Source organism: Petromyzon marinus, chromosome 20, assembly GCF_048934315.1.
Source record: "Petromyzon marinus isolate PM22_M1 ecotype Great Lakes invasive population chromosome 20, UKy_Petmar_22M1.pri1.0, whole genome shotgun sequence".
Taxonomy (NCBI): Eukaryota; Metazoa; Chordata; class Hyperoartia; order Petromyzontiformes; family Petromyzontidae; genus Petromyzon; species Petromyzon marinus.
The window spans coordinates 1,025,412-1,038,399 of NC_133686.1; the positions used below are offsets into that span (position 1 = coordinate 1,025,412).

Genomic DNA, 12,988 nt, shown 5'->3' on the forward strand with positions numbered 1-12,988 from the left:
AGTGAAAACAGTGCGCACTGAACAGCAGCAGCAACACAGCCGCATGAGGTCCACACTGCACCGAGTTCACATGAGTCGCACTTATCCGAGCCGGGGGATGACAGCTGCGTGGCGAGAGGGATCCCCGAGACCACCACGGAGGCAAGTTGGGACGCAATCGTGGACAACGTGCGGTGGTGACGCGCCCGTTCTCTGACCACAACCACGGCCACCGACAGTTGGGTTGTGGGCCACCGACAGTTGGGTTGTGGGCCACCGACAGTAGTGGGGTTGTGGGTCACTGACAGTAGTGGGGTTGTGGGTCACCGACAGTAGTGGGGTTGTGGGTCACCGACAGTAGTGGGGTTGTGGGTCACCGACAGTGGGGTTGTGGGTCAACGACAGTGGGGTTGTGGGTCACAGACAGTGGGGTTGTGGGTCACCGACAGTGGGGTTTTGGGTTACCGAGAGTCGTGGGGTTGTGGGTCACCGACAGTGAGGTTGTGGGTCACCGACAGTTAGTGGGGTTGTGGGTCACCAACAGTGGGGTTGTGGGTCACTGAGAGTGGGGTTGTGGGCCACCGACAGCGGGGTTGTGGGTCACCGACAGCGGGGTTGTGGGTCACTGAGAGTTAGTGGGGTTGTGGGTCACTGAGAGTTAGTGGGGTTGTGGGTCACTGAGAGTGGGGTTGTGGGTCACCGACAGTGGGGTTGTGGGTCACCGACAGTGGGGTTGTGGGTCACTGAGTGGGGTTGTGGGTCACCGACAGTGGGGTTGTGGGTCACCGATAGTGGGGTTGTGGGTCACTGAGTGGGGTTGTGGGTCACCGACAGTGGGGTTGTGGGTTACCGAAAGTCGTGGGGTTGTGGGTCACCGACAGTGGGGTTGTGGGTCAACGACAGTGGGGTTGTGGGTTACCGACAGTCGTGGGGTTGTGGGTCACCGACAGTAGTGGGGTTGTGAGTCACCGACAGTGAGGTTGTGGGTCACCGACAGTGGGGTTGTGGGTTACCGACAGTGGGGTTGTGGGTCACCGACAGTAGTGGGGTTGTGAGTCACCGACAGTGAGGTTGTGGGTCACCGACAGTGGGGTTGTGGGTTACCGACAGTGGGGTTGTGGGTCACCGACAGTTGGGTTGTGGGCCACCAACAGTGGGGTTGTGGGTCACCGACAGTGGGGTTGTGGGTCACCGACGGTTAGTGGGGTTGTGGGTTACCGAAAGTTGTGGGGTTGTGGGTCACCGACAGTGGGGTTGTGGGTCACCGACAGTGGGGTTGTGGGTTACCGACAGTGAGGTTGTGGGTCACCGACAGTGGGGTTGTGGGCCACCGACAGTGGGGTTGTGGGTCACCGACAGTAGTGGGGTTGTGGGTCACCGACAGTGGGGTTATGAGTCACCGACAGTGGGGTTGTGGGTCACCGACAGTCAGTGGGGTTGTGGGTCACCGACAGTGGGGTTGTGCGTTACCGACAGTTAGTGGGGTTGTGGGTCACCGACAGTGAGGTTGTGGGTCACCGACAGTGGGGTTGTGGGTCACCGACAGTTAGTGAGGTTGTGGGTCACCGACAGTAGTGGGGTTGTGGGTTACCAACAGTTAGTGGGGTTGTGGGTTACCGACTGTTAGTGGGGTTGTGGGTCACCGACAGTGGGGTTGTGCGTTACCGATAGTAGTGGGGTTGTGGGTCACCGACAGTTAGTGGGGTTGTGGGTCACCGACAGTGGGGTTGTGCGTTACCGATAGTAGTGGGGTTGTGGGTTACCGACAGTTAGTGGGGTTGTGGGTCACCGACAGTGGGGTTGTGCGTTACCGATAGTAGTGGGGTTGTGAGTCACCGACAGTAGGGTTGTGGGTCACCGACAGTAGTGGGGTTGTGGGTCACCGACAGTAGTGGGTTGTGTCCCACGCGGTTGGCCTCAGGCGTGGAGGGAGGTCAGATGACTCAACAAGTGGAGCCCAAGAATCCAGCAGAACTCTCGCGATTAGCTCACGAGCGTGTAGTTAAGTGCGTTACCTGCCAGGTAATCAGCAAGTTTAATGCGGTACCTGCCAGGTAATCAGCAAGTTTAATGCGGTACCCGCCAGGTGAACCAGAATAATATTTCCCCAAGCAAAGCATTCCACAACTACAGATTTACAACCAAAAAACGTTAAATTACATGTAAACTGAGACAGGTAAAACAGGTAACGCGCGTGCGCTCCCTCGGGATATAACGGAGCGTCGCATCTGGGCCAGGCGTGTTACACATCACGGTCTGGCTTTCAATATTCAGCTCTGCCACCGTCTCTCTCTGCGCTGTTGCCTGCACAGCGCTGAGGGTCACCTGCTTCGGTCTGGCACCATTAGACGCCCCCGCTGAGGGTGGCCGGTAGCGCCACGTGGGGGTGGGGGGGAGCCTGGCGGCTCGGGCCCCGCCCATGCCCGGCGCGTGCTCGCCCCCGATTGGCCGAAACTCCGTTTAACACGCCCTCTCTCCACCCGTGCGAAGGCGCCATTGGTTGAGGCCTCGCTTGACACTCGCCGGAAGAGGTCACGTGAGCCGCGATCAGCTGCGGCGGTCACGTGAGCGGGGACCACGGCGCATCACGGTCGCATGGCGAGCAGCAGCAGCAGCAGCCCCAGGCCTGAGGGGCCGGGGCCAGACGAGAGGGGGGCCGAGGGGAGCACGGCAGAGGAGAGGGGGGCCGAGGAGACGGGGGCTGAGGAGACGGGAGCAGAGGGGGGCGAGGAGAGGGGAGCAGAGGGGGGCGTAGGGAGGGGATCAGGAGAGGGGGTCGGAGGCACGAGGGGGGGTTTCGTGGACCTGGAGAAAGGCGCACAGGCCGTGGTTGACGCGTCCCCCGATGCGGAGCGAAACGGAGAGCGGAAGGTGGCGCTCATCACCGGCATCACCGGGCAGGTGCGTGGGCTAACGGAGCCAGGGACAGCGGCATCGTCATCAGTGGCGACATCAGCACCACCGTCATCATCGGCACCATCATCAGTGGCACCATCATCATCAGTGGCACCATCATCATCAGTGGCACCATCATCATCAGTGGCACCATCATCATCAGTGGCACCATCATCAGTCGCACCATCATCATCAGTCGCACCATCATCATCAGTGGCACCATCATCATCAGTGGCACCATCATCATCAGTGGCACCATCATCATCAGTACCATCATCATCAGTGGCACCATCATCAGTGGCACCATCATCAGTGGCACCATCATCATCATCATCAGTGGCACCATCATCATCATCATCAGTGGCACCATCATCATCATCGGTGGCACCATCATCATCATCATCATCGGTGGCACCATCATCATCATCGGTGGCACCATCATCATCATCGGTGGCACCGTCATCATCAGTGGCACCATCATCATCATTGGTGGCACCATCATCATCAGTGGCACCATCATCATCAGTGGCACCATCATCATCAGTGGCATCATCATCAGTGGCACCGCCATCATCATCAGTGGCACCGCCATCATCATCAGTGGCACCGCCATCATCATCAGTGTCACCACCATCATCATCAGTGGCACCATCATCAGTGGCACCACCATCATCATCAGTGGCACCACCATCATCATCAGTGGCACCACCATCATCATCAGTGGCACCACCATCATTGGCACCATCATCATTGGCACTATCATCATTGGCACTATCATCAGTGGCACCACCATCAGTGGCACCACCATCAGTGGCACCACCATCAGTGGCACTACCATCATCATCAGTGGCACCATCATCATCAGTGGCACCATCATCATCATTGGCACCATCATCATCATTGGCACCATCATCATCGGTGGCACCATCATCATCGGTGGCACCATCATCAGTGGCACCATCATCATCATCAGTGGCACCATCATCATCAGTGGCACCATCATCAGTGGCACCATCATCATCATCAGTGGCACCACCATCATCAGTGGCACCATCATCATCGGTGGCACCATCATCAGTGGCACCATCATCAGTGGCATCATCATTATCGGCATCATCAGCATGCAGCTTTATCATCCTTAGAAACGGCAGGAGCAGTAGTAGCAGTGTCGTGAGAATCAACAGCAGCAGGTTTATTTGCATCGTCATCGTTGACATTTTATTCACTATTCTGATCCCCCCCCCCCCCCCCCCCCCGTGTGTCCGTGCCCGCAGGATGGCTCCTACCTGGCCGAGTTCCTGCTGGAGAAGGGCTACGAGGTGCACGGCATCGTGCGGCGCTCCAGCTCCTTCAACACGGGCCGCATCGAGCACTTGTACAAGAACCCCGCCACGCACCAGGAGGGCAGTGAGTGACCCCCAGTGGGGAGCCAGGCTGGCTCTCCGCTCACCCCCCCACTCCGCTCACCCCCCCCCCACTCCGCTCACCCCCCCCCCCACTCCGCTCACCCCTCCCCACTTCGCTCACCCCCCCCCCACTCTGCTCACCCCCCCACTCCGCTCACCCCCCCCCACTCCGCTCACCCCCCCTCCACCACCACCCCCCCTCCACAACACCCCCCCCCTCTCACCGTTAATTGAACATCACCATGTACAGGGCGCTTCAATAAAATATTAACACTTACATGGGACTATTGTTTTTAATGGCAAAGAACGGATACTACACTGTAACATGATGACAAATGTGATGTTAATAGCTTCAAAGAGTCTCCACTTGTTCGCCATCGTTGTCAACGCGTGCCTGGAATCTTCTCCAGGTGGTCTCCAGAGCCCAGAGGCAGCACAATTTTTTGTGTCTTTGTTGCAAATTCTGAGAAGTGTTAAAACATTTTTTTAAAGCACCCTGCACCTCGCTCACCACCCACCCACTCGCTCACCCCCAAACCCAAAACCGGCGGATCCTGAGCCGCATGCAGCGGCTCTTTAAGGACTGCTGCTTCGTGACGTCATTCATAGAACAGCACCGCCGCCCCGTGCTCACCACCACGGGAGTGCTTTGTGGCTCTTGAAATATCGCTTGGGGGTTTTTATTGGTCTATCCCATGGATTGAATTCACAATCACCACCCACACCCACCCACCACCCACCACCACCACCACCACCACCACCCACCACCACCCACACCCACCACCCACACCCACCCACCACCACCCACACCCACCCACCACCACCCACACCCACTACCACCCACCACCACCCACACCCACCACCACCACCCACCACCACCACCCACACCCACCCACCCACCACCACCACCCACCCACCACCACCCACACCCACCCACCACCACCCACACCCACCCACCACCACCCACACCCACTACCACCCACACCCACCACCCACACCCACCCACCACCACCCACACCCACCACCACCATCCACACCCACCCACCCACATCTACCACCACCCACACCCACCACCACCCACACCCACCCACCCACCACCACCCACACCCACCCACACCCTCCCACCACTACCACCACCCACCACCAACACATACGCACCACCACCCACACCCACCACCACCCACCCACCACCACCCACACCCACCACCACCCACCACCACACCCACCACCACCCACCCACACCCACCACCACCCACACCCACCCACCACCACCCACCACCCACACCCACCACCACTACCACCACCCACACCCACCCACACCCACCACCACCCACACCCACCCACCACCATCCACCACCACACCCACCCACCACCCACACCCACCACCACTACCACCACCCACCCACACCCACCACCACCCACACTCACCCCTGCTTGCCCTGTGCTGATGAGACCCCCACCCCCCCGAATGTCGAAGCGGGGCCAGAGTTGTCTTGTTTAAACAGTTGCTGTTGGATCGCGCCCACAGGGTTGGAAAGTAAATAGACTGAGGTGATTGTGTTGCGCGGATGCTTTCCCCAGCAAAGCCTCCCTGGAGTCTCAAGACTCCTCTTCGGGAGGGTCCTGCCCGTTTTTTTTACCGTAGAGGGTGAAATATGTGCAGCCAGTACAGTCCAGTATTTAATGTGCAGACACAGAGCTTAGCTCTGCCTATGTATGGCTTTCCCCACAATGCTCCAAGACCACGCAGAATAATGATGAGTTTTGAAACAATGCAATATTGCATTTTCCATTGAGCAGGGGGGCCCCGTAGTGTATACGGAGTGCTCTTGCCAATAACATCTGGTCGTCCAGTAGCATTTGTTCAACAAGAACGACTCTGCTGATGAGACCTGGAATCGTATTGCTTTAAACAAATACAGCTGGTTCACATTGGTCTGCAAAGCCAACAGGTGAATGGACTAACAACTTGATTGTATTTTTATATGGAGACACAGTGTCCCACTTACACAGGATTTACCCTTCCCCATGGATTCATAATCATCTCATCTGGCTTACCACTCGCCTGTTACACCACAATTGCAGAAATAGGTTTTGCTGCACTGCTCTCTGCTGCTGACCATGTATCACACAGCAGCAGCAGCCTATAGCGCCTGTTATGCACGGTGGTCGCCCGTCTTAAGCGCTATCGAGGCTGAGCCTCCGCTTGACTTCCGAGATCTTGCCGAGTCTGCGGGGGCCGTGGGGCATTCCGGGGCATTTGGTGAGAGCCAAATCGCGCGGCAGGATCTGGCAGAACCGGTCGCGCCTCGACAATGACCGAGCTGCCCCCGTGAGGCGGGGAGCCGGACCCCTCTCGCGTCAGAGTCACCGAGCCGGCACCACCGAGGTCCGGGTGTCGGCCACGCGTGGCCAAACCGGATTCTCGAGTGGAAGGTTGCACACAAACACCGCTTGCAGTCGGTGCGCTGCTGGACTGGGGGCCGACCCACGCTGTGCCAGGAGTGCAGGCGCAGGGAGTGCAGGGGCAGCGAAACATTCTCCCCGTCTACGTTGTTTCTCGTTCGTGCGTTGCGCCACCGCTCGGGAAGGAATGGAGCCGCACACGTTGTTGTAGACATGGTTGATATTGTGTTATTGTTTTCTGCGGTGTTATATTTCTGCGGTGTTACTGCCGTGGCGTGTGAATTGGTGTGTCAATGTTCTCGTTATTTTTTTTACTTTAGGGAGCGTTAAACATCTTTGATGTCATCGTCGTTCAAGACGTGACGGTCTGATCGTTTTCTATCACCCCCCCCCCAACCCTGCCCCCACCACACCCAGGCATGAAGCTGCACTACGGCGACCTGACGGACAGCTCGTGCCTCGTCAAGATCATCAGTGCCGTGCGGCCGTCCGAGATCTACAACCTGGGTGCGCAGAGCCACGTGAAGATCTCCTTCGACCTGGCTGAGTACACGGCCAACGTGGACGGCGTGGGGACGCTGCGGCTGCTGGACGCGGTGCGCACCTGCGGCCTGGCGGACCGCGTTCGCTTCTACCAGGCGTCGACGAGCGAGCTCTACGGCAAGGTGCAGGAGATCCCGCAAAGCGAGAGCACCCCCTTCTACCCACGCTCGCCCTACGGTGCGTGCACACGCGTGCGTGCGTGCGTGCGTGTGCGTCTGTGCGTTGGTTGGGTCACGTAGCCCGCATGCCCAGCCACCGCATGCCCAAGCAGATTGTGTTTGGCCAGATAGAGGGGGCTAAATGGGCAGGACGCGGACTGGAGAAGAGATGGACTGATGCGGTACGGGAGGATGTTTATCTGAGTGGACTTGTCGAAGACTGGTACCAGCAGTGTCAAGATTGGCCTCTGTGGAGGAGGCTCGTGAAGGACGCTGCTACTGGGCAGTTGGAGGCAGTCGCCCTCCAGCAACAACGGAGGGCGGAGGAGCGACACTCACAACAACGTTAGGAGCGACGCTCACAACAACGAGCAGAGCGCCATGCGGCTAAAACATAAGTCGGCACAATAGGTGGCACAGGTGGTGCATCGGCCAGTGATCTCAGTCAATCCACCCATGGCACCTGGGTCTGTCCCATGACCTGCCAGCAGGCGTTCGACACTTCACGTGGCCTTAAAGTGCGCTACAACCCAGGTTCAATTCTCACTCACGGCCACCACCAATCACGATTATCTGAACTGGTCCTGGGCCTCCCCTTGTTCGAATCTGCCTCAAATAAGTACCTGGTGCGGTGTGTAAACATCGCCACTGGGGAGACAAAGGGGGCCGGGCGTGGCGTTGGCCACTCACCCCCTCGTGTGTCATGCCAGCCTTCATAGGTGCTGGCTAACAGCACTTTCCCCAACAGTCTGTTGAGGCTTTACAAGGGGATCTTTGTTATGTGCATGAGCATGCACGCGCACACGTGTACACGAACGAGAGCGTGCACACGCACATTCACACTCAGGTCCGTCGCACGCGCACCTACACACGCGCACCTACACACGCGCACCTACACACGCGCACCTACACATGCGCAGATGTGTATGTACGCACATGGGTCCACTCTTGGATGTAACGCGCACACACACACACACACGTGCTCGTGTGATTGGCCACGAGGTGGCGGTGACAGCTTGATGCCGCGTGAAGCACCGCTCGTCGTGGCGAGCGCCAGACCTCGACTCGGGGCGTCTGGCTCCCACTGAACACAACACGGCGGCGGCGGCTGCTGCCTGCCAAGATTCATTCACAAGACTAGCAGCGTTTTTGACGAATGTGGTGACTCTTGTTCTTGGTGCTTGTGCATCACCGCCAAAGCAGCAGCAGCAGCAGCAACATCGGCAAGTGTAGGAAGCGTGTACGTACGAGTTGTGCGAATGTCGCGACTGCGGTTAAAGGATCCATTCCAGCCTCAGCCCCCTTGGCAGCTTGGCTTGGATTTTTGTCCGAGGTCCCCCGGTTTTTCCCACCATCACGCGTTTAGAGAGTATTTGGCCGCTGCTCCCAATGTCCACGCGATAAGCCGCTTCGTTGAGCTATCATTTGTGGCCAGGTCGCTACAGAGCTCAGTGGGCATTACCTGGTAAAATAAAAACACAGATTTGAGTAGTTTTAGGTGAGGTTCGCTGTGCAGCGCCGCACGCGTGCAGGTTGCGTGCAGGGCGCAGCTCGGGCCGCCAGGGGCCCCGCAGCCCCTTGGGGGACCCGGGTGTCCTCGCGTTCGGCTCGAGAGTCGCAGGGTCGGTCGATGCGCCGAGCGCGTGAAGAGCACCCCGGCCCCCACCCCCCCCCACCAACGCCGTGTCGGGCACGGAGGTTGCTTGACCATACTTCCACCACGCTGGTCAGTGGGGCCTGGTGGAAGGGGTTGTTGTGGCCAGCTGCTGTTAAAATTTTTGAGATGTACGGTGAATGACAACGAACTCGGTGACCATCGCTCGGTCGAGTTGGATTCTGGCCACGGCTAACATCAGTGGCGAATATCTCAACCGGTTCTGGGCCTCCTTGAGGTCGAACCAGCCTTAAATGAGTACCTGGTGCGGTGTGTAAACATCAAAGGCAGCCGGGCGTGGTGCTTGGTCATCCACCCCTTATATGCTCGCTCGCAGCACTTGCCCCAAGTGTGTTAAGACTACGCGGGGGATCTTTGTCTCGTGCAGGTGCGGCCAAGCTGTACGCATACTGGATCGTCGTGAACTTTCGCGAGGCCTACGGATGACGCCTGCAACGGCATCCTCTTCAACCACGAGAGTCCTCGACGGGGTCAGGCCACACCACCACCCGGCCACAACACCACCCGGTTACACTGCCGTCTTGCCACACCACACCACCACACGGACACCCAACCACGTCACCAACCGGCTATACCACCACCCAGTTACATCGCCGCACCAACCACCGACGCCACCGCCAAGAAGCCACACCACTACACCGCGACTTCTGCCGCACCGCCATTCTCAACCACCATGACCCAGACTTGTGGCTACCAGTGCTTGGCTTGACAAGTAGCTCTGGACACCACCTCAACCGTTGTTTCGCTGCCCAAACTTTGGCCTCAGTTCCCGGTCATCGTCTTTAATGGTGAACGCACGACAAAGTGACGCTCGTTAGACGCTAACGACGCCGCCGCAGTTGTGGTTGCTTTTGTTATCATGACGATTATCATCATCACGATCGTCGTCGTGGTGGTGGCTTCGTTATCTAAAATCGTCGTTTTCATACTCGTCGCAGGCTCCAACTTCGTAACGCGAAAAATCTCGCGCTCCGTCGCCAAGATCCACCTGGGCCAGCTCGACTGCTTCAGCCTGGGCAACCTGGACGCACGCAGGGATTGGGGGCACGCGCGGGACTACATCGAGGTGCCCACCCCCGCCACCCACGCCACTCCCCAACCCCAGCGTGCCTCGGCTTCTCCCCCGCCACGTCTCCCGTACGCACCACGGGCGGCCGCGCCCGGCCACCCCCGTCGGTCCCTAACCCTCCCACCGCTGGCTCGGGAGAAGCCGTCCCTAGCGTGCGAGCGACCGGCAAGTCCGCCCTCTGGCCCTCTCGCCCTCTCGCCCTCTCGCCCGCCCCCAGGCCATGTGGCTGATGCTGCAGCAGCCGGAGCCGGACGACTTTGTGATCGCCACGGGCGAGGTGCACAGCGTGCGAGAGTTTGTGGAGCGGGCCTTCCGCTGCGTGGGGCGCAGCATCGTGTGGGAGGGCAGCGGCCTGCAAGAGGTCGGGCGCTGCCAGGAGACGGGGGAGGTGCACGTGCGCGTCGACGCCAAGTACTACCGCCCCACCGAGGTGGTGAGTGGGGGCGGCGGGGGAGATGGCGGTGGCTGGAGGTGGAGGAGCGGTGGCGGGGTGTGTGGAGGAGCACGGGCACCGGGGGCGAAGGGGGGGAGGTTTAAACCGCGGCCCATCGTTTGCGCTGCCGCCGAAGTCGCCGCTAGCCCTGCGCCGCGGTGTGGGGCGCCCCGTCGTCCGCCGGCGCCGCGCGATTCACCGCCACGCGTCTCCCTGCAGGACTTCCTCCAGGGCGACTGCCAGCAAGGCCCGGGCCAAGCTGGGCTGGGCGACGCGCGTCACCTTCCGAGGTGAGTCCTCGTCCACCGCTCGCGGAAGCCTCGTTGAGAATTAAACGCAGGGGGAGCAGGGAGAGTCTGGGGGAACTGGTGGGGGGGGCCCAGTGGGGACCGGGGAGCGCCCCGTTGGGTCCAGGGTGACTTCCCGTAAAGTTGGCGAACGCGACGTCAGCTCGGCGCGTGACGTCGCCATATCCAGCAACCCGAGTTCGATTCCCGCTCACGGCCACGTCAGTGATGAATATCTGAACTGGTCACGGGCCTCCCTAAGTCGACTTGGTCTTCAATGAGTACCTGGTGTGGTGTGTAAAACATTGGCAATGGGCAGACAAAGGCGGTGCCGGCCACATCACTCGCCCTTGTGCAGTACCGGCCTTGATAGGCGCTCGCAACAGCACTTGCCTCAACAGCCTGGTAAGGCCACACGGGGGAACCTTCGTCTTTTTGGTGGTCGTTGTTGTCGTTGTGTCTGCGTGGGCGACGCTCACCTCGCCGCTCACCCCACCAGGAGCTCGTGCAAGAGATGGTGAGCGCTGACATGGAGCTCATGAAGAAGAACCCCAACGCGTGAAGACCCCCGGGGAGCGGAGGGCGGGGGGAGCAGGGGGGTGGGCAGGAGGTTCCAAAATAAAAGTTGGGGGGGGGGAGGTGGGGATCAGTGGGGGTCAGTGGGGAGAGGCGGGGGGGGTGTTGGGGGGTGGGTGGTGTAAAAGGGAGCTGGCCTCCGAGGGGGAGTTGAGGAGGGAGGGGGGGGGGTGAGTCGAGTGACTCTGTAGGGGTGGGGGGCAGGGGGGGTTCGTAAGGGTCGGGGGGGGGATGAGACAGGAGGGGGTTGGGAAGGAGGGGGTTGCAGGAGGGGGGGGGGCTGTGGGGAGGAGCTTGGTTGCGACATTCCCACAAGATCCCGGTACAAGACGGTGAGTTTGTGTTGAGTGTGTGAAAGTGAGTGTGTGTTGGGGAGCGGTAGTGTAGCGGTTAGCGCTACGCTGCGCTACGAACCTGACGACCCGGGTTCGATTCCCCGCTCACGGCCAACACCAGTGACGATTATCTGAACCGGTCCCGGGCCTCCCCTCGGTCGACTCAGCCTCAAATGAGTACCTGGTGCGGTGCGTAAAAACATCGCCACTGGGGAGACAAAGGCGGTCGGGCGTGGTGCTGGCCACCCCCACCCTCTTGTGCGCCGTTCCGGCCTTAATAGGAGCTCGCTAACAGCACTTACCCCTACAGTCTGTTACAGGCTATACGGGGGATCTTTGTCTTTGTTAGGGAGAGTGTTTGTTTGATAAAGAGTGGGTGAGTGTGTGAGTGTTGTGAGTTTGTGGGAAGCAGTAGTGCCACAGTTAGCGCTACGCTGCGCTATGAACCCAGCCACCCGAGTTCGATTCACGCTCCCCTAGGTCGACTCATACCTGGTGGGATGTGTAAAATCATCGCCACTGGAGAGACAAAGGCGGCCGGGCGTGGTGCTGGCCACCCACCCCCTCGTGTGCCGTTCCGGCCTTCATAGGTGCTCACTAAAAGCACTTGCCCCAACAGTCCTGTTAAGGCTAAACTGGGGATTTTTGTGAGTCTGCGAGTGAGTGTGTGTGTGCGAGTGTGTGTGCGAGTGAGTGAGTGTGAGTGTGCGAGTGGTGTGTGAGTGTGTGAGTGAGTGAGTGTGTGTGAGTGAGTGTGTGTGCGCGAGTGTGTGTGAGTGAGTGTGTGTGTGAGTGTGTGTGTGAGTGTGTGTGTGTGAGTGTGTGTGTGAGTGAGTGTGAGTGAGTGTGTGTGCGAGTGGTGTGCGAGTGAGTGAGTGTGTGAGTGTGTGTGTGAGTGTGTGAGTGAGTGTGAGTGTGTGAGTGAGTGCAGCGTCCGACTGGAGTCCCCTCTCTAGGCGCTGGACAACGAAGGGAAATGATTGCTGTCCACGATGGAGGGGGTTGGGGGGGGGAATATTTTTCTATGAGGGAGGAGAGGAGGAGAGATTCGGCTTAGGGGGACCAAAGCACTTGGGTAGCGACTTGGGCGTTGGGGCACTGTGGGAGCGGGTACCACGGTAGCGGGCACCACGGTAGCGGGCACCACGGTAGCGGTTACCACGGTAGCGGACACCACGGTAGCGGGTACCACGGTAGCGGGTACCACGGTAGCGGACACCACGGTA

General features: G+C 59.4%; 1 protein-coding gene across 1 annotated transcript; it reads left to right on the top strand.

Annotated features, from left to right (window-relative positions):
• The first annotated feature begins 2,465 nt into the window (after positions 1-2,465).
• On the top strand, positions 2,466-11,447 carry GMDS (GDP-mannose 4,6-dehydratase). Its single transcript, XM_076068218.1, is given in 10 exon segments — positions 2,466-2,880; positions 4,149-4,281; positions 7,104-7,406; positions 9,430-9,484; positions 9,486-9,532; positions 10,001-10,128; positions 10,349-10,564; positions 10,784-10,804; positions 10,806-10,849; positions 11,347-11,447. Coding segments are annotated over 10 exon segments (1,320 nt in total). The 5' UTR covers positions 2,466-2,574; the 3' UTR covers positions 11,414-11,447.
• Positions 11,448-12,988: the final 1,541 nt, after the last annotated feature.